General features: G+C 53.7%; 1 protein-coding gene across 1 annotated transcript; it reads right to left on the bottom strand.

Moving 5' to 3' along the window:
- Positions 1–17,788: 17,788 nt before the first annotated feature.
- Positions 17,789–19,295, bottom strand: LOC122380340 (protein hairy-like). Its single transcript, XM_043363411.1, has 2 exons — positions 19,153–19,295; positions 17,789–18,913 (listed from the first exon to the last, which is right to left on the bottom strand). Exons 1-2 carry the CDS (start codon positions 19,186–19,188, stop codon positions 18,200–18,202), a joined length of 750 nt encoding a protein of 249 aa, XP_043219346.1. The 5' UTR covers positions 19,189–19,295; the 3' UTR covers positions 17,789–18,199.
- Positions 19,296–20,399: the final 1,104 nt, after the last annotated feature.

Below are 20,399 nucleotides of genomic sequence, written 5' to 3'. Positions count from 1 at the left end.
ATGCGCTCGGTTCATGTTTTGGCATGTCGTCTTGCATCACATAACAAAACTGAAGACTCTGTTCACGTCCACGTTGGTGTTCAGATATTTATATTGTAAGGTATCTTAAAGGTAGTGTGCCACCTTTGAAAGATTTCCCGTTTTATTTTTCCTAGGATAAGAAGCTTCTGTTTTTACCTAATATCGCAAAAAAAAATCAAAAATGGGCCTGGAATAGTGCCTTTTTCGCCTAAAAGTTTATCGGTTTTTAGATATGTATAACAACTGTAGTGGGCTCACCTGCAAACAGGCGTCGGGCAACAATCGCGAATGCGGCGCACTTGTGACAATAAGCAAAGGTCATTATAGTGTTACGACCATACGACGTACGGGAATGAGTTATCAGCTGTCTAATCGTAGACAACACAATGTCGAGCCTTAAACTGTAAGCCTGTATTGGTATTGTTTCTTAAATTTGGCTGTCGAACATTAATTTGTGGTTTGAAATATGATTTTATGTAAAATAATTGATATGAAACAGCCGTCTCTTAAGTTATGACCCCATTACACCACACGCAAGTGGCAGAAATGACAATGATCAGCTGACGCATTTTTCTTGGCCGAAGTCAGAGCGCGCGGCCCGTCGCACCACGCGTATTTGGAAATTCCGACCTCGACGAGCATCAGAAGCCACCTAACAGGCGTGTTCGAAACCGCAGGAGATGATGATGAACGGGTTTATCGAAACTTGATTGGATGAGCCTATCGGTAATAGCGATTTTAGTGTGTGCATTTATTGTTCATAGTGGTGTGAAATGTGGTTGGGGTACGACCGACAACCCGTCGGGACGAATTTCGCACTGGGGTACTCAAAATTTGAAGAATTTAAGACGTTTCCATAAGTTTTGAAGGTATGGATAAGTTCTAAAAATCCGGTTCTCCTTATCCGGGTCATTAACTCCATATGGTCCAAGAAAGCTGGCACACTACCTTTAATGAATCGTTAACGGTTAAGATAGGTATCTAATGTTAACATGCTAAAAATTATTGTGATAATGATTGAACCTTATCTTGGGAAATTTGAACGCCAAACGTATATGCCTCAGGTGGGTGAGGTCAAATGTATCAGTGAAGCGGGCCGACGCTTACAATCTTATGCTGGCTAGTTGGCTCGATAGATTTAGCCACAGATAACAATAGAAGTTAGAACTCGGTAGGTACTACTGTTATCTATGATATAGCCTATTTCGGACAAGTAGGATGTGGATTGTAGCGTTCACAGCCTATCTGCAACACAATCCTGCTTCACACGGCACATACAATTTTATTCACTATCAACATCACACTTTTTATGAAAATGTAGAATACAGTGGCTTCGTCGTTCGTTCTCTTGTTAGTTGTTACATTCTCCCCAATAAAACTCCGTTTTAAAATTTGAAAATCTTGTAGCCGAAAGGAAGATAGGCAAAGCATAGGCAAATACACGTTTCCAATGCGACGCTTCACTGAGAACGTCGTCTTTTGTACGCTTATCTGGCGCATATTGAAACAAAGTAAAGTATCGTTTTTAGTTTTTACCGCATCTGACAATTACACGGGGCTTAATTAGTGTTAACATCCAAATCGTGTCGGGGTTCGGGCCTTGCGTGCTATCGTCGCAGCATCAGTCACGAACGAACAACTCCTCTGGGCACGTGGCTGGCGAGACAAGTGTGGGTCTCTTGTCGTCCCCGAGTCCACCGGCTGACGACAGAAGGACCAGAAAAACCAACAGGCTCACATGAAGCCCAAACATTGCGATATTGCTGCAGGTGAACGTGAACCTATATTACGGGGAACGAAGCGTTCAGAGCTTAGACAACTTCAAAATCGGTTGATTGTCTAGCTCGATCAAACGTGTGAATAGAATTCTGTCTAGAGACTAGAAATTTTAACATCAAGGAATTTGCAACGCTGCATACCTACTGCATATATTTCTTAGTTGCAACTCGTTAGACACACAAAAAGTTATAAAAAAATGTTTGATCAACCTTGCTCTTTAGTAGGAACGTTCGCCACATAAACCCAGGGGCCTCGAGCCCCCCCCCCCCCATTTCATTAATTCATGCGCACCTGCACCACCCACACTCGATGGACGAGTCGTCGATTCACCCGGTGCCCGCGGCTCCCTCACTCCCTCCCAGCACTCTCTCCCCCCGCGCCCTGTCCGGTGCCTGTCTCCGGAAGCCCCTGGTATGGCCGGTGAACAGCGTCGTACGATGCCCCCCCCCCCCTCCTGCAGTCAGCGCTGTTGGCCGTAATCGGTTCTAGGGAACCACGCGCCACCCGCGTCGGTAACTGTCGCCAGCTGATGAGGTGGGACGCCCGAGGTCATCTGCGGTCACGGCACTGGGTCAGCCAGGGACTGCGCTGACTCACCAGCAATGGCGGATCCAGAGGAAGGGGAGGAGGCATCGGTTGTGCTTTCGAGAGAAGCCATTCACATGGGCCGGAAATGCATGCACTGCTGACTGCATACATCAATTCATTGAGGCTCTAATGTCAATCATTCCGCTGTATGAACGCATTCTGACAGGTGGATTCTGATTCTGGGGGATTATGACATCCACCTGGCGAGTGGATGAGACTCGAGAGTCAACTGCATAGGGGTCTGTCAGGACTACAGACTGTAGAACGTGGGTCCTTCGCTCACTCGGCCGTTATCATTGTCCCCCCCCCCCCCATTGAGTTCCCGCTCGGTTCGGCCCCAGCTCCCGCCGCCGCCACTGGCCCAGGAAGTGCCGGTGTCGGCCGAGCGGCACCCAGTGAAGGGTCCGCTCCCCGGTGTCGTCACCGTCACCCGGCGGCGGCGGCGGCAGTGACGTCTGTTCGAGCCCAGGAACGTCCGCTCCTGAGGGCGACTCACCCGCAGGTGTCCTGTGACCAGGTGGGACCAAGTGGGACGCACAGCCGCACCCACCCCGGCACTGCCGAGCCGGCCCGCGGGTCACGCAGGGGCACGGCCCGGCCTGTCCCGGCCTGTTGTAACCCGTCTCAGTGCGTCTCAAAGTCAACCCTCGAGGGCTGGTCCGGATGTTCCTTTATGCAGCGTGCCTGTCAGAGCTCCGATTAGGTGACCTGTAGGTATGCAGCCTCCACCTCCCTGCTCCCCGGGGCCGCTGATGATGAGTGTTTAGAACGGCGCGTGGCCGGCCCTTGTTTGTGGTTTCCGGTCGGCAGTGCCGCGGGCGCGGCGCGCTCGTCTGCGCCGCGCCGCGTCCGCCGTCCGATGGTTTATGGCGCAGATGGGATCAGCTGCGCCGCGGGCGCCGCGCCGCGCCGCGCTCGGCCATCTCGGGCGGCCGCCGCGGGCGCGCCGCCGATCGCCCGGTGAGTATTTGAACCTGGTTTATGGACCTCGGAGCTGCCCGGCGCGGCGGGCCGATGCCACTGATGCGCCGATAAGTGGCGACGCCGCCAGTAATGACGAGCCGCGCTGCTAAAACGACGCCCCTAACCGGTGATGGATCAGCGGTTTGCTCTTGTGTTTGAGCTACCTACCAGTAGCAAACACAGGCCTTCTGATTTTTGTGCGTTCGCTGTTTATGTAGCTTACCTATAGTTTGCTACGTGGACGCTTTGTGATTGATCGTTGCAGCTGGATAGTGTAATATTATAATTAGTACCTATGTGTTGGACAAGAAGGAAATATATCATAGATAAGGACAGCGGACGAAGAAAGCTATTATTTCGCCGGGTATAAATCAGTCTGAGAGACGTGATACCTACAGCAACCAAAAGCTTGCCTCTATGTTACGGGCATTTGCTGACTTTTTTTTTGCTGATTATAACGTTTTATCTAAGCCACAATTCGCGATGACCATAAATGCGTAACTTAATTGTAATGGTTGATCAAACACCCTAATCTACTTGTAGTGTCTCAATCTGACATTGGCTCTGGACCGTGGAAAAAATCCGTATAGTTCCGTATAGCTCCGTATTCCGTTCAGCGTATAGCTCCCGAGACCACCTTCCTGACTCGACCGATGTGTCCTATGCTGTTTGTCGCCTACTCGTTTCCGATCGTTACCGAACAGGTGCAATGACTGCAGCTGTTGCAGCTGCTCCGACCAGTACCTGACTTCACCCTCTTACGTAACCCCCCTAAATCCTTAACCAAGCTTCGGTGACTCACCTTATTCCCATGACATTTGCGTCACCAGATGTCTATCTGCTGAAAACACTCGGGCGGTGCGCAAACGCTGCCCGTGTCCGGTTTATTTACGGGCCGTCGCGGCGGCGATGCGGGCGCCGATAGCCCCGCGCCGACCGGCCCGTCCGCTCCGTGCCATCCGACGGATCTGTGAGGCTCATCCGGTCACGACTGGCCGCCGAGACGGCGCATCCCGCACCGCCAACCGGTTAGAGCGCGCCGGAACAGCGGATGTTCCGGTCTGCACGGCGACCCGCCGGGCCACTCCTGCACGAGCGGCTCCAACCAGTACCGGGCTCAGCCGCCAAAGTCCCAGTAAGTGGCGATCTAGAGCGGAGTTTCCGAGCCGTCGGCCCGCCTCGGAGGCCGCCCTTCCGGTCCGAGCCACCTCTCACACGTGGCGCGCGACTCACCGGAGTATAACGGCAAGGCCACGCGCTCGCTCGCCGAAAGAAGAAAAAATGTCCTCGTCTGGGGGGATCGGCGCAGCTGCGGCGGAAGCCTGTCCGGGGATCATGTGAGCCGGCCTCAAACAGTCCGCGCCGCTGTTCGTGTCACCGGTAATGTTCGTCCGTCAGCGGGCCGAGCCGGTCCGACACAGGGCCGCCGCCGACAACTCGAGGACGTGTTTGTCTTGGGATTCGGACGGCCAACGGTTCACATGGACACATGTGCGGGGCTAAGCCCCAGATTCCAAACGTCACTCGGGGCGACAAGGTCGCGTCGGGAGGCGTTTGGCGGCGGCGGCGGCGCGGGCTGGGGACACCTGATTTGTCCGTGTATGGCCTCCGCTACCGTCCCCTCCTCCCTCTGTCCCTCCTCACTCTCCACTGAGACTAATTGGCGGCATCTGAAAGCGCTGCCACCCCCATCCGGGGCTCATTAGGGGATCGGCGGCGCCGACTGATCCCTGGGGCAGGTCACGACCCGGTCACGACCCGTCTGTGAGGGAGCTGGGCACGGCGGAACTGACCGGTGGGAACGCAGGCACACCCGGCGAGAGGAGCCTCCTCAGGTCCTGAACCACGGCATGCTGAACGGCCTGCAAAGTTCTGACCTGCGGGTGATGACCGACCCTAGCTCTGATTTATTGAAAGGTGGAGCACTTCTCGTCCCAGCGGCGCCTAAAGGAGATGTGAGGTTGATACTCGGCGAAGAGCTGATTAAATTTGACAAGAGACCTCGGCTGCCGAGTTATTTCAGGTGTTCACTATTCAACACACACATTTTTATCCACAAACAGCAAACGAGCCAACATTTGCGTAGCCTTCCTTTGTGCAACAGCGTGTTTTCAAAGTTCGCATTTTGATTCGTCAGACGACATACAAACTGCATCAAACCTGTCTATTTGAACGATCCGAATATTTCGATACCCACGGATAACGAGAAGTGTGGCCGTGGGGATAAACCGAGTTCCACAGCAGCCAGCCGTCCACCCACCTCACCGTGAGGCGTGAGTACTGAGTACGGAGCTGTCCCGTCAGCCGCGCTGTCCGTCCCCGTGACCCGCGCTGTCCGGCTGGTGACCCGCGCTGTCCGGCCCGGTGACCCGTGCTGTCCGGCTCTGTGGGCCGCTCACGAAGACCCGGTCCGGATCACCTGACGCGGACGCTGTGAAGGATCAGCCGTGCCACGACCACGTCGGCGTCTGAGCCGATTAGACGCTGGCCAGACCGGTGACGCCATCAGATGCTGGCCGCTTATCTCTGCCAGCAGATAAGACCGCTCTCACGGAGGCCGGAACGGCGGCTGAGGAGCCGGAACGACGGCTCCAGAGCTCCGGGGCGGTGCGCGTCCCGGCGTACCCGCAGGTCCGGGGTCGTGCGCGTCCCGGGTACGTGCCGACGCGTCCGTGACAGGTCCGGCTGAGACGCGGCCCTTAGACGGCGGGAGGACCAGAAATCCCAGCAGCCACCCACGTCAAGGAAACCCACAGGACCTGGATGGCCCAGCAGCTGTTATGTAAGTGTCATCAGGACTACCTTTAACACCTGTAATAGCAACCAGGTAGCCGGACTGGCCAAAATATTTGCATATGCGCATCACGCATCAATATTGCATGACCCTGGTCCTGGTGTTCCCAGGCAGCCAAAAGCGTCAACATCTCAGCAATGTGACTATACTTTGGGATGCGGATTTGGCCTCTGAAGGAACGTACTGTCATCTAAAAATAGCTTCTTTGGGCTGCCCATCCAGGCAAAGACGTCTGCAGAATTATTTCCTGAGGGCACTGACAGCCTGGAATGTCCCCTTCCTTCTGTCTGGAGTGTGACAAAGATGCCGTTTCCTCGTCACATTTATCTCGGCCGCTGTGGCTTCGTCACACGCCCAGCCAGCTGCTGACGTTTCTCATGGAAGCTGAATCGCACTTCTGGCTTCCTCTGCATGACGTCTGGGACGTGTTCTGTGTCACCTCTGGCCGTCTGAGAGCCGACGAGAGCCGCGCTGTCTCGTGGTTCGGCATGCCGTCTCGGAGGACGCGCCGTTTCGAAGTCATGCGACGTGCCGTTCCGAGTCGGTCTCCAGGTCCGGAGTGTCGGCGGCGCCACTCCGTCTCTGTCGACCGACACCCGGACCAGCCATCTGACGTCACAGTGACAGACGGTCTGACAAACAGAGCGGGCTCTGACGGACCGTCCGACAAACAGTCGGGAACGGTCGGACCGTCCGGCCGGCAGAGGGGCCTGCCGACCCACATTCCTCGGTCCCCGGACACACCGCACCTGGCCCCGACTCCGAGCCATACGTGGTACCAATTGGTTAAGAGCTTCTTGGATATTTTTCATCTGCTTCTGCAGCCGTCGCTTAACCAGTGCGTAATGATTTATTTTGAAGTCAAATAATCCACTGTTCGGAAATGCTCACGTATCCTCACATAACTCCGCAAGAGTTGGGCGTTTGCAAGAATAGAGTTGGTAGAAATGAAAAAAAAAATCAGCCGTGGACAAGGAAAACTATTGCCAATAACCAATAATAAAGTGCCTTCTCAAACATGTGCCATCATCAATTCCATTAGATATTTTACACCATCATAGCTGAGCTTGGGGCGTGTTTCACACGCGCCCTGGGTCAACGGCCGCGGTCCACCCGATCGTCCCCTCATCTCCGGAATTCTCCACATTCCCTGGCCGTGTCTATCGCGCTACCTTTTGGGGCGGCTGTCGTTTGCGATGGCCTTTTCAGCGGCGGCCGGCGCATTGTGCGCGGATGTCCGTTTTTATCGGGAACAGGTTCCTTTCACACATGTGTGGGCTCGAACAGTGGCCGTGCTCCGGCCGTGCGCGGTGGCCCATTTCACGGGAGGACGGCGCTCGTGGATGGGTGCTGCTCGGTCCCCAGAACCCCAGCCGCGACGGGACGGGGTTAGCAGGGGAGAGGGAAGTTGGGGATGAGCGAGTACGGTGGACGGTTGGTGCGTGGACGGTGGACGCCGGGCGGCGAGCTGCAGGGGACGGGAGGGATATGCCATGATTGCCGGCCCCAGTGGCAACCACATGACGACATCCCGTTGCTGCAATAGTCTGTCAGCGGAAATTTCAGCCTCGGACCAAACATGATACGGGTAGATAAGAGTCGAGAGTACAGGTCATCTTTTTTAGCTCAGACTGGCCACATCCGGGATCCGGTCAAGTCCGGACTGAGGACGTTTACGAGGACGGCGACACCCTGGTCTGCAGAGGACAGTCCCGAGTCCGACTGAGCAGCCTACAGGGGTGCTTTGTGCTCGGACACGGGGAACGCCGTCGAGGGATTGAATCACACGTCCTACGGCCATGCGCACAGTGCAGTTTGAAGTAGAGAAAGATGGAAATCAAATATATGTATCCTTGACAGGTCTTTGGGTGAAAATCGTTGATAACCGGTCGATCGTCGTGCGTCATCTATAAAACCACCGCAGAAGGGTTGACTGTCACGAGCAACATCTTTGTCCAACTTATCTTGCGCATTGCGCAACCAATCAGCATAAGCATCGTCAGTGTTTTTCTTCATCTGCGCTTCACAGAAGGCCTTGCCGAATGATTTCTTTCAATAAAATGCAAAGCCATCGACCACCTGTTGGTTTAATGAGCGTCCGACACGGTCGTTAATCAGGCGCTGTCCGCCGGATTTGGGTGTGTGCCGCTCGGAGCAGGCGGCACAGTGTGTTTTATCGCCAGCCTTGCGCGTCCTCGGTAATAAAGCTCGGTCGGCCGGCGGAGCTGGGTGCCCGCCGGCCGCACGCAAGGCGGACTCAGTTACCAGTATGTTCAATAAGTAAGTTCCGTTTTGATATAACTCGTTTATTTTTTGGCACATCTCAACCAAACATGGCACACGGCTCGACGAACTCGCCCTGCATGCGAACGCATCGTTCCCATCGCTTGGCCAGGTCCCGGATGGCCGCACGGAAGCTTTGAGTGATGGTCTTTTCGCCATACTGGTAAAAAGCAGACCCGAGTGCAGACCTCGAGCCGAACCTCCGGCCCCGGAGATTTTTCTTCATGTCTGCGAACAGCCAATAGTCACTGCGTGCAACGTCTGGAGAGTAGGGATGGTGTTAGAGCACCTCGATGCCCTCTGCCTGCAGGGCATCCCTCGCCACGAGGGCACGGTGAGGAGGCGCGCAATCCTGGTGGAGGATGAACCGACCACGGGCCTTCTCGGGGCGGCAACTGGCGATTATTGGCAGGAGATGGTCCCTAAACATAAGCCTCTCCTGGCGTAGGCTTATGTTTAGGCTTTCTGTTATCGCCTGGACAGTAATCTTTCTGTCGGCCATCACCATCTCCTCCACTTTGGCGACGTCAGCGGCTGTGACCATCGTCCTCAGCCTGCCTGCACGTGCCAGGTCGCGCACGCTCTCCCTCCCCTCCCCAAACTTTTTCTTCCGCTTCCGAACTGCGGAATCACTAAGAGCATGGCTCTCGTACACATTCACGAAGTTGGCGTGGATGTTAGCCGCCGGCTAGCCCTGGATAGCTAGGAATCGTATCACTGAACGTTGATCCTCTCGGGTGGCCGATGCCATTTCTAAAGCAGTCTAAAAAAAATGGTGTTATTTGATCCGCTCCATATCGTCACAGAAATGGAATAAGAAGCTGAAAATGCGGTCACTTCGACATAAAGGTCTGAATTCTAATCCCTGAAAAAATCATGTGCGTAGACCGCGTGAATTTTATGTAAATGCTCATCGGAACTTACTTATTGAACGCACCTAGTATAAAACACCGCGACAGAACATAGAGAGGATCGGCTCCGGTCTGCACTCACTACACAGAGAGCGTCTGACGGAGAGCTGAGGCTGCAAGACCACTGAGAGAGGTTTCACGAATGCCAAAATCCGTGCGCTGACTAGTCTACAAGAAGAGGACGGGTACATGGTGAGACCAGGCACCTCGTTTCTCGAAGCAGCTTGGCCGTGGAGAGCTGATCTGTCCGTCAGAATTGCTTGCGCCCCGGGGCGGACATGTGGCGGCCGACCTTCCTCGGAGGAGTGACGAGCTGTGCGTGAGGCAGGTGGTATCCTGACTGGCGGCGGGCGAACCATCTGACGGCTGTGTGTGTGTGTGTGTGGGGGGATGTGTGTGTGTGTGTTGCAGCAGCCTGTTCTGAGGACCGCTGACGGTATGTCAGGACGGCAGCTGACGCGCGGTCCCGCCGTCCGCGGCAGGATGTGATGGTGTAACCTCACCGCTGATGCAGATGTTGCCCAGACAGGTGGACAGCACAGACCGGCCGCCAGGTGATCGCTGATCGTCACGACAAACAGGCGCGGATTGGAGCCGTGTACCGCCGCCCAGGTGCCAAAGTGGCACCGCAGGCGCCAGGCGCGCCAGACAGCTCGTGCGCGGCTCATGTCGCCCCCGGGCGGGGTGCGCCGTGTGGTTACCTTATTAGGCGATTAGAGGAAGTAGAAAATAACAAAATACCCCGCTTTCAACCAACGCATAATGTGGTTGTTTTCCTAGCCCACGGGTCTGCAATGCGGCATGATTGGTCCGAAATTCCTCACTCTCACGCCTGCATCGCCATTACCCCCATTGCACGTCCCTCCGCTGGTGTACGTGCGTGCTGCAGCTGGCGTTGGCAGGATGGATGAGCGATCAGCAAAGTGAATAACAAAAGAAAATTTGACTCTCCTTGACATTATACAATATGAGTATACAACATACATCGTGCTGATCTGGAGAGACTCGGAGATCCAGTCTTTGTGAGGTGCTATGCAGTATACATATATAGTGAGATACAGCTGCCTGTTGTGCAGTCTGATCGGCTGGTGCCCTCAGCATCCTCTCCCCGCCGCGCCGTGGAGCGAGTTCGTCTACTCGCCTGACCAAGGGCACCGCTGGCAGCCGAGAGCCGAACAAAAACCGAACACCGCCAACCGGCTAATTACCGAAATAAATGATCGGTAATGATTCCCGGCCACAGCTTAATTCTCGGCGGATAGAAATTCCGACAGACAGGTGGCAGTTATACTCCACTTAATTCAATTACAGGTGTTATCCGGGTGCAGACTATTGTACCCGGGGTGCGCTCTCTCTCGTTGAATCGAGCGCAGATGAATGGTTCGATAATTTCTATGCCCTGCATTTTTGTGGGCTTTATTTGGTAGCACACACTATTTTAGCGCCGATTTATCAACTCCCTATTGACTAGGACTACGCTTAGGAGATATGTAACCACGAATAATAGTTCGGTGGTATCAAGTAACTACATCAGCAAATATTTATGTGCTTTAATATGATAAAGCGCAGTCTTACGCGAGAGCGTATTAAGCAGAAAAATAATGCTATAACTTTGAGTGTTTCCAAACGTAGAAGCCGTAAACTGTTAATTCCTTCGGCAATTCATAAGTATAAAAAATAACTACATGGATGCATCCAAAAAGCCATAGCAACAACATAATGACGAGGTCTACAAAGTCAAACGCCACGCATGATTTCGCAGTCCACCCTGAGTATTTTCGCGCCCCCGTCAGCACTGTATGTGCCGGAGGGACTCCCCAGTGCTATCTGGACCCGGTATGTACCGGCTGGGCGCGATAAACAGCCGTGTTATCGGCAGATTGGGGAGCCGATAGCCGGTGGCGGCGTCTCTGGTGCGGCGGCTGATAGACATCTCCGTCTCTGGTGCGGCCGCTGATAGACATCTCCGGGAGATGAGGCGGGAGGGCCGGAACGGGGACCAGGTGTGCACCGGACCCACGGCCCCAGACCCGCGGGCACCCGGTGCGAGAGTGAGAGACCTACCGACCGGTGCCATGATCGGAAGGAGTGGGGACTTATAAGCTTGTGTCGATGGCGTCGGCAGTCACCGATGCCGTTCAACGTTCATTGCCTACCTGATGTAGGTGGTTTTCTTGTGCCCACAGCCATAGAGCTTAGAAATATTGTGGCATCACCGCTCCCAGCTTTAGTGATTTTTGACTAGGCATAATATAAGGTGATAAAAAGAAATGATTGGCGATTAGTTCAAGAGCTACATTTTACCAACCAATGAATAATTTATGTCCTGCTCCTGACAAAAGAATGTTGTCGATGATAATCCAATACAAGACCTTTCACGCCACTCAATCAATCAAAGCAAGGCAAAGACCAGTTCATGTCTCAGCCCGGCGGCTGGACAGCTGAAAATGGTCTTCAAAAATAGCCGCCTCATTTTCCTGTAGTCCATTCACGGTCCGGTCAGGCGGCGGTCCGTCCCAAAATAAAGTGCTCTTCCTTTTCCCGGCGCGCGCCCGATCGTGGGAAGATAAGCGGCTCTTTGAATGGGCGCCGATTTTATCTGATGCCGACACCATCTGTCGATGGGGCATCTAATCTGACCACCGATGTTATCTGGGCTGAGGGGAAGGGTGGGTGGGACGCGGCGCTTTGTCGGGAGGTCCGCGCGCATACCGCGGTGTCGCCGGAGAGCGGCCGGGAGACCGACGTCTTCGTCCCTCCTCTCCGCCCGCCAGCTGCTGAGGGACCGTCAGTCACTGCGAGCGGCACTGGCAGCGTACCCACTGGATAAGGAAAGGACGGTTTATATTTGGGTACTTTATGCATGATGAGCCACAGCGTCAACTGCGGGCTGTGACTATATTCCAGTATGACGATGGTGACGTAAAGTGTGCACGATTAGCTGCCCAAAATGTAGCTGTGCCTGCACTGTGGTTGTCCCCTAGGAGATGTGTCAGCAGTCAGCACTCTCACTGTATATCGTCTGTCCTCGCCGAAGGTATCTGTATTCTCGAGGGCTGCGCTCACCCTTCTCTCCGCCGCCGTCTCCGCTGTCTCCACGTGGCCCGTGGCGGCGTCCCCGGTCTGTCGGCGTGCCGACCTAACCCGTTGGACAGCAGCGACGTGAGGGAATGTCGACGACGGCGCGACCGACGCCGCGGGCAGTGCACCGATCAGCGGCGACGGCGGCGACGCCCGGACCCGATCGGAGAGGGGCGATCGGCGCCCCGGCACCTCAGACTGTCTGCTGGCTATCACAGACACGGCTGGGACCATTCTCATTCATCTAAGAGTAGAGATTCAGCTATTTTCCATCGGCGTCTGGCGAGAGTGACCACTCACTTCCTTCTTTTTCTCTTTTTTAGGGCAGGTCTAGGCAAGGTCAAACCAAAGCAATCTGTAACTTGTCCTCTCTGCAGTTAGTCATTGGAACCGACAAACCGTCTCATGCATTTTAAGTAGCAGCGTCAAGGCCAAGCTGCGTTTATGTCCATGGTAAACGGTCGGCACTGCTGAACGAACCACTGAACCAAAACCGATTGAAACCAGTCAGCGGTTCTTGGCTCCGGCTGAATCTGCAGCTCAGTTGACCTCCCACCCGTCAGTAAGTTTGGTCTCAATGCGCGCTGACCATCGGTCGTTCAGCGGGCGCATTTCGGGTCCGTCCTCGCCAGGATAAATGTGACATACCAGTGCGCGCGGCCTTCAAGTCTCTCTCATTGCCACCGTCCGCTGTATCGCTTAAACTACCACCGGCGCCCGCGGTCCCGTCACTCTCACAAATGCTTTCAAAAGCAGTGCGTTACCGTGCCCACCTGTAATAAGCACCCAGCGCGCTCCTATTGTCGGTCGAACACAAGCGGTGCTCATTTGGTCTAATGGCGCGCCGACAGACCGCGAATTGGGAGCGTCCGGCTCAAGGACGCGCTGCTGCCTATTCAGCACTGGCACCTCTGGGAGGCCAGAGACTGTCCGAACGGTATATATAGTTCACAGTGGACCGATCTGCAGAGTTGACGGGACTGTGTCAAGTGCGAACAAAGTCACTTATTAGCGATATCTTCTGGTCCTTCGGTGCATTTTAGACGGCTCCTCACTATAGCAACTTTCACAAACGGGCTAAGCAATACTGACAAAAATGCACAACGTTTGATGTCATAGCTAGTTTGCGGTAAAAAAACAACAAAAACTCAGGAGTGGCACATTACTTGCTCCAGAACAGCTCAAGTAAATAACCGCAGCACTCAAGTGTATTCAGAACATGCTGCCAAACGTTCAGCAGGGATTAGAGAGGCACAGCCAAGGTCCATGCATCGACACGTCTCAATCCGTATAGCTATCTGGATCAGCATGACCTCACCAATGACACAAAGCCAGTGTTCTGCCCAGTTGCTGCCACTACACACTCGCCCTGGCAGGTCGAGTGCCACGCCTGTAAAACTCGTGACCCGCGGCGTGCTCTCGGCCGGGCCCGCCTCCTCTCCAGTCCCCGGGGCCGTCAGCACGGGTCGGCACGGAGACACCGGAGCAGAGCCACCGCCATTAGAGCGGCATCCCATTTATTTCGATGAGTTGCTTCGACACGTGACGGTAACCAGGTCTTGTGTCGGTAATTGGTCCGGTTGTCAGCGCAATCCTTTGGGCCCTCGCCGGCGCCCCTTATTTCAGCCAATCGCTAGGAACAAAGAGCGCACCGTCCCTGATCTGTCCAACGTATCTCACGATGAGTTCGTGAGCTGGAGCTTCATGGACCGATCGAAGGGCGCGGCAGTGGACGACTCAAATACAACTCAGGGACATGGGTAACGAACTGATCTGCAAAAGATATCACTAAAGATTTAAGTTGATACTTGGGTTAGTTCGGCCAGCTTGCCTGTACTAAATTTTCCTCCACTCTCTAGACGTATGGAAACTTTTGTCTTGTCTGTTCGGTCCCTGATGATTAAAAAGTAAAGAGGTACAGCCGTTCTTTGGAAGATGCGTTAATGCGGTAATTATGATCGATTTCTGGAAAAGGCGTAGCGGAAGTGCAGATCAGAAGTGCCTGGCAGGCGAGGCTAGGGAACGGGGTAATCAGGAGCTCTGTCTAGTAACGGTAATCAGGAGCGGAATCTGAGACGGATGAGGTAAGGGGGTAATCAGGAGCGGCGTCTCGCAGCTCCTGAGCCGATCTCGGCGACTGTGATTAATGCTGGCGGCAGGTGAACGGGTTGAATGGCGCCTGATTTATCCCCGGGCCCCGATCGAGGCCGGCCATTGTTGGCCGCGCCGCCGATCGGTGAGTGTCGCCGCGCCGCGCCCTCCGCGATCGACTGGGGCGACACCGGGCCGGGCCACCAACGGACCCTGATGGATGGAGCCGAGACGCCGCGCTGGTGGACACCAGAAGACCAGGAATGTGCCCTGCTAATCAGGGCTGCTTGATAAGCCGGCCGATGTGACACTCAGGGAACTGCCCAGTCACGATGGCGTTTGGAAAGGGGTGAACCAACGGAAAACTCGACAAGGTTCCAATGACGGCCATCACACCAGGCCTAGGTCACCGTTCAGTCAGAGGGACCTGGCTTCCAATAGATTCTGGGAGCAGGGTCTTCCGGGGTCCGCCAACTGCTGTCTATTTATCACTATCTAGTATCTATGCTCTCGCATGCACCCTACTCATACTCATTATAGGCCACACTTCCCTCATCGGTTGTACTAATTTAAGAAAGTGAAATGATGTCTTGGGAAACTTACAATAAATATTCACATTGTGTGAGGATTTTAGTCGAACACCATGACTCGTGTCAAGGGAAGGCGTCGCCTGTAAACGTTTCAGTAATATCAGTTATACGGTCGTGCCCTGAACGTTCGATGAAACAAGGTTTGTCACTTCAATTTCAAACGCTTACCGAAGTAGCATCGCAACATTTGCACATAAAAGCTTTATGCCGTCTGAATTAAATCGCTACCTTGTCGCTCCTTTCTTTAGCATGCTAGATTCACCGCTATGACAATAATGCAGGTGCAAACCTGTCACATGATATTCATTTAATACGACGAGCAAATTAAATGAGCAAACGTTACTTGCCAAGTGGCGGGAGAACCGATAAAGCCGTCCATTTATTCAGCACATCTTCTGCCTACACACATATGTGGACTGCCACGAAGCAGGAAGCTGAATTATTTCCAGTCTGTCCCCAGCCCAAACAGCACACGTGGCGCGGGCATGGCATGTGGCCCCTGTGGCCTGTTTCCCATGCCCACGTGCAGTGGAGTACGACAACTGAGGAGGGACAAGGGACGTCGGTCAGTCCGAGCTCCGACACTGCCGACGGGGCGGTGACTTCAATGAATCTGGAGATTGGAGGGAGCGACAGTGAGGTCACCATGTCACATCCTCGCTCGAACTGCGAGGGTGCTCAGTGCTCACACCTCGGGCCCATGGAAAGCCATATTACTTGACCCTTGCTATTGAAAAAGCTTGATTGCATGAACAGCATCTAAAATCATAAAAAAATGTCGTCGAACGCATATCACGTATTTGAGTCAATCGTTTTTTTTTTCTTCTTCATCTTACAGAATATTCATGCGCTCATGAGACCCAGAGACGTGTTCATATTACCTGTCTAGAGACCAACTTTTGTCCGTCCCCTGGCCACGTGCTCGCTGGGCTCTCAGCCGGGTCCGTTTGCCACGTGCCTGCCTGCTGTGGTGCAATAAGGAGAGCGCTGAACATCGTATAATGCGGACATAACCATCCCGCCGGAGACTCGGCCACATAATCACCGGCTCCGGCCGGCTATAACGCTCTCTCATGTCTCTAACACAATGTAACGGGAGATTCATTTCATTGCCGAGTGAAAAAATCGCGCCCCAGCTGGGCGCTTATCTGTCGCGGAAAATGCGTGAAATTACACACCTTACGGTAATAAATAACGCGGTTCAGCAGCCGCGCCTGCACGCGCCTCCGGTTACGTCAATTAAACCGATCTCTGTGATTAAGATGCCCGCCGCCTTTGAAGTTCTCCATGAAACTATCGTGTTGCTGTCACGAGAGTCACAATATGTCGGCCAGTGCTGGGCTGTGCAGCCCGTAGTGCACCGTGTCGTTTTGTTCGACGGCTGCCCGAGACTCCGAGTTGGCAGGTCAGCCACGTGCCTTTTGGTTACTGCATGACGCAAAGCGTATTATGTGTTACGGGTCCATAGGTACTGATTTATTCTGTGATGGCGAGCGTGAATCATCGAAGGGGACGGTTATTTCGTAAGATGGATACATTGAAAAAGAAAAGGCCAGAATGAGGGTGTAGGCAACAATCTATTTCAACCAGGTTCCTGATTTGACAACGTGTAAAAAAATCCAGTGGCAGTGTCTGTGAGATATAAAAACGCATGACAAAATATGAATATCAAATAAACGGTAATTAGTCAATCCAGTGGGTAACAGACCTATGTGACAGCACATAGCCTGAATTTCCTCCTGCACTTGCACAATCGGTCCATTATGTTTTGGCTCCACGTTCTGGTACTAACCCAGTTCCCGGCTTATTTCAAAGTCAGTAGTCACCGTAGCATTGACAGAGACCAAAGATACAAGAGTCGCAACAAAATCATGAAGATTTGGTTTGAGATTTCCTTTGCTCCAGCCTCGGTTAGAGGCAATATACTTTTCAAATCATAACTGTTTTGTGTCCGTTTCAATCCTAGATGCTTGAAAGCATTTTCAACAGCGTATCAATAATGAAGGTCATATGCCGTTAGTATGGACCTCATACATTGCCATTTGCCTATTCATTTCAAAACTGGTTTGCTGATCTAATCCAATAACAAGTGCCGTTTCAGGCGGTTTCAATGCCGAAGTAAAATTACTTTTTGTTTCGAGCTATCGCTGGAATCGTTGTCACCCGCCGTCTCCCCTCGGTAATTAAAACGATAGAAGATGAAAAAAGTTGTAAATATTGCTACACTAGATCACCAGCACCCTTCGCACATTAAACATAACTTTTATCAGTTAGTTGGTGTCATATTTTGATATCTACTTTTTGCAGGATAACTGGATTAAAGTTTTTGTGTGAACGGGCGTGTCTCCTCGCAAAAAGGTCCAGAAAAAAACGTACTTGTGATTGGATGATGATGATGATTGGAGGAGTACTCGTGATTACTTTTGACGACAAGAGCAATAATCTCATTGCGCTCCTCTTAGAATCCTTCGATGGTTTAACACCTTTTTAGTGAACTGAAAACTTAAAGCGGCTTATAGGTTGAGTGGCTAAACCTGTTCTGTTTTCATCCACCCCTGATCACTCCCAGAACTGGGAATGTGAGAGAACTAATGTAATATGTTATAAATCAATCCGGCCCGCTGGCAATGAATATTCATTAGTCCAACTTGTCAAGTGCCTGAGGTTGTTGTATGTTTAAACAGGAATCACTTTTCGGCAGTTGTATTCTGCTTCGGACTGGCATATTCAATGACACATCTTGACATATTTCGTAATCGCATGGCACACAAATAGATATTTATACAGGTAACAGTAGCATTTCCCAGTCATCCAACGAGCGTTCGATCTCAGTATCGTTTGCATAGCACAACAGTTTTGGCAGGCAGACAGATGGCACTTAAGAAACATACAAAACAATCACATAAACCAAGACCTCTACACAGCGCTTATCACGTTAACATACATTGTAAGGCCCATGTTCGCACGGCTACACATTGGAATGAAAACTTTGCGTGAGCTCCGCAACGGCAGTGTCTCAAGGCACAGACTGTGGAAAGAGCAGGCCTCCTGAGGGCCTCGGGTGAACGCAGTCACCTCACCAGGGCCTCCAGTGGACCTTACCAGGGCCTCCAGTGGGCCTCCTCGTCGTGGTGACGGTTGTGCGCCACCAGGTCGAGCGGCTGCGGGCTGTCGGCACGGCCGGCGCACGAGCCGAACGACCGCTCCGACGAGCAGGGGCTGGGCGAACAGCGCGTCTCGGTCGGGTCCCAGGAGGGCGCCGGGCTGGCCGAGCCGACGCTGCACGAGGAGGCCTCCGAGCCGCCCAGGCTGGCCGCGGCCGGCTGGGCGCTGCTGGCGGCGGCCGGGGTCGGGGAGCCGAGCAGCAGGCCGGCCGGCGCCGGCTGTACGATGTAGCCGAGCTCGCCGCTGGGCAGCACGGCCGGCACCAGCTGCACGCCGGCGGGGCTGAGCACGGCCGGCGCCGGGTCGGACCGGTCGGCGGCCGGCGAGGCCTGCGGCCGGTACGCGCCCGCCAGGTGCACCATCAGCCGCTGGCGCAGCTCCGGCTCCGGCTCCGGACGGCCGCTCAGGAAGGCGGCCACCTCGCGCGCGCAGTCGGCGTAGCCCTCCTGGAAGCGCGCCGCCGGGGCGGCCGGCCGCGCCTGCAGCGAGCGCAGGTGCTTGACGGCCATCTCCAGAATGTCGGCCTTCTCGAGCTTGGAGTGCCGCGCCGGGTCCTTCTTCAGACCCTCCAGCACCAGGCTCTTCAGTTCGTTCAGACAGTCGTTGATGCGCGCTCGGCGCCGCTTCTCCATGATGGGCTTGTTTACCTGCGGGACGAAAGAATGAACTGTCAACTATCTGCTGACCGACATCAGACGGTCGCCGACAAAAAACTGCAGCACCTATGAGACATATTTGAATAGAATGCCTGGGGTACTAATGACTTGTGGCCTCGACGATATTGTCCAAAGGTTGGATTATACAGCGATGACAAAGTTAACCAAATTCTTTTTTAAGACTGTTCAAAAAAATAAGAACAAAATAAAATGCAAAGGACTTCACTCACCCTTCTGGTTTCTGAGATCCTTCCGCTGCTTGGCATGGCCGCTGTTCTGTGTGCTCTTCTATCCAACTCGCTCGCTCGCTCCCGTATGCTCTCCGCTCGCCGAAACACGCCCAGACCCTTGGACTCGCGGCACGCGACTGGCCAAGGCCCTATATACCAGGTAGGGTCGTCCGGCGATTCTACCTTTTCGTGACGTCAGCTCGTGACGTCATTTGGAGTCAAATCTCGAAGCCCCGTTCAATCCCCATGTAAATGAGCGATTTTTGAAGCACTGTAGAATGAAGTCTGCACAAGATATATCAAACCTAAGTATCTTATCTGAAAGAGCAGACAATTTTCTGCAAGTTATCTATTACGTGTTTTTCGCTAAATCTTTTGCTTTTTTCACAAAAGCGTAAAATGTCCCCCCATGTCTCCGCAGCCTCCCTGCCGCCGGCCGCCGCGCGGTCGCGGTAGTGTAGTGGTTAGCGTGCCCGCGCAGTATTCCAAAGGTCCCGAGTTCGAATCTACGCGGTGCGGAACTTTAATAGCAATTCCAAGCTGAATATGCGCACGTCCATATTATACTAATATTAGTATAGCTAAACTGTCACGAAGCTATCCATATAAATTGACTTCACCCCAAATATTGGCAAGATTCTATTAAAATATAAATTCAAATATGGCGGCTTGGACTGCCGCGTGCGTTAGGCTCCGCCCATAGCTCCGCCCACATGCGTGACGTCATTCGTGTTAGTGGACACACGCGGAGATAGGGGACGACATGGGCCTGCGACTGGCTGCCGGCCGTCTCGTGCGCTCGGTGTGAGCAGCACGACACCAGCGCCCTCTGCAGCGGCGGTGGTCGTGACGTCAGAGGTGGTCCGTGGGTCACGTGGCGCGTGTGAAGGCGGCGGTCGGCCGGTCGCGCGTCACCCCCTCCCCCGTTGGTGGGAGTGGTATTGAGCGACCCGCGGTAGGTGGGTGGGTTGGAGGGTGGGGGGTGGGGGGGGGGGGGGTGACAGATGACGGTCGGTGGTTTTAGCGGCGCGGCTCGTAGCTGCAGTCGGTCACGCGGCGGGCGGCTGATGACAGGTGACACTATGTGACAGTGACGGGCGGGGGCTGCTACCGGCTGCCGCCGGACGGCGATCGATTAGCACGAATGGATTTCGAGAAAGTAGACATATTTTCACAATTACCTGAAACGTAAAATCAAGCATGCACGTAATCTTTCTGCTGATGGTCAGTAACACTCAACAGTAACG

This window comes from Amphibalanus amphitrite, unplaced genomic scaffold (genome assembly GCF_019059575.1).
Source record: "Amphibalanus amphitrite isolate SeventyFive unplaced genomic scaffold, NRLGWU_Aamphi_draft 000096F_arrow, whole genome shotgun sequence".
Taxonomy (NCBI): Eukaryota; Metazoa; Arthropoda; class Thecostraca; order Balanomorpha; family Balanidae; genus Amphibalanus; species Amphibalanus amphitrite.
The sequence above is the reverse complement of the archived record's forward strand: the minus strand, read 5'-3'. Positions and strand labels throughout refer to the sequence as shown.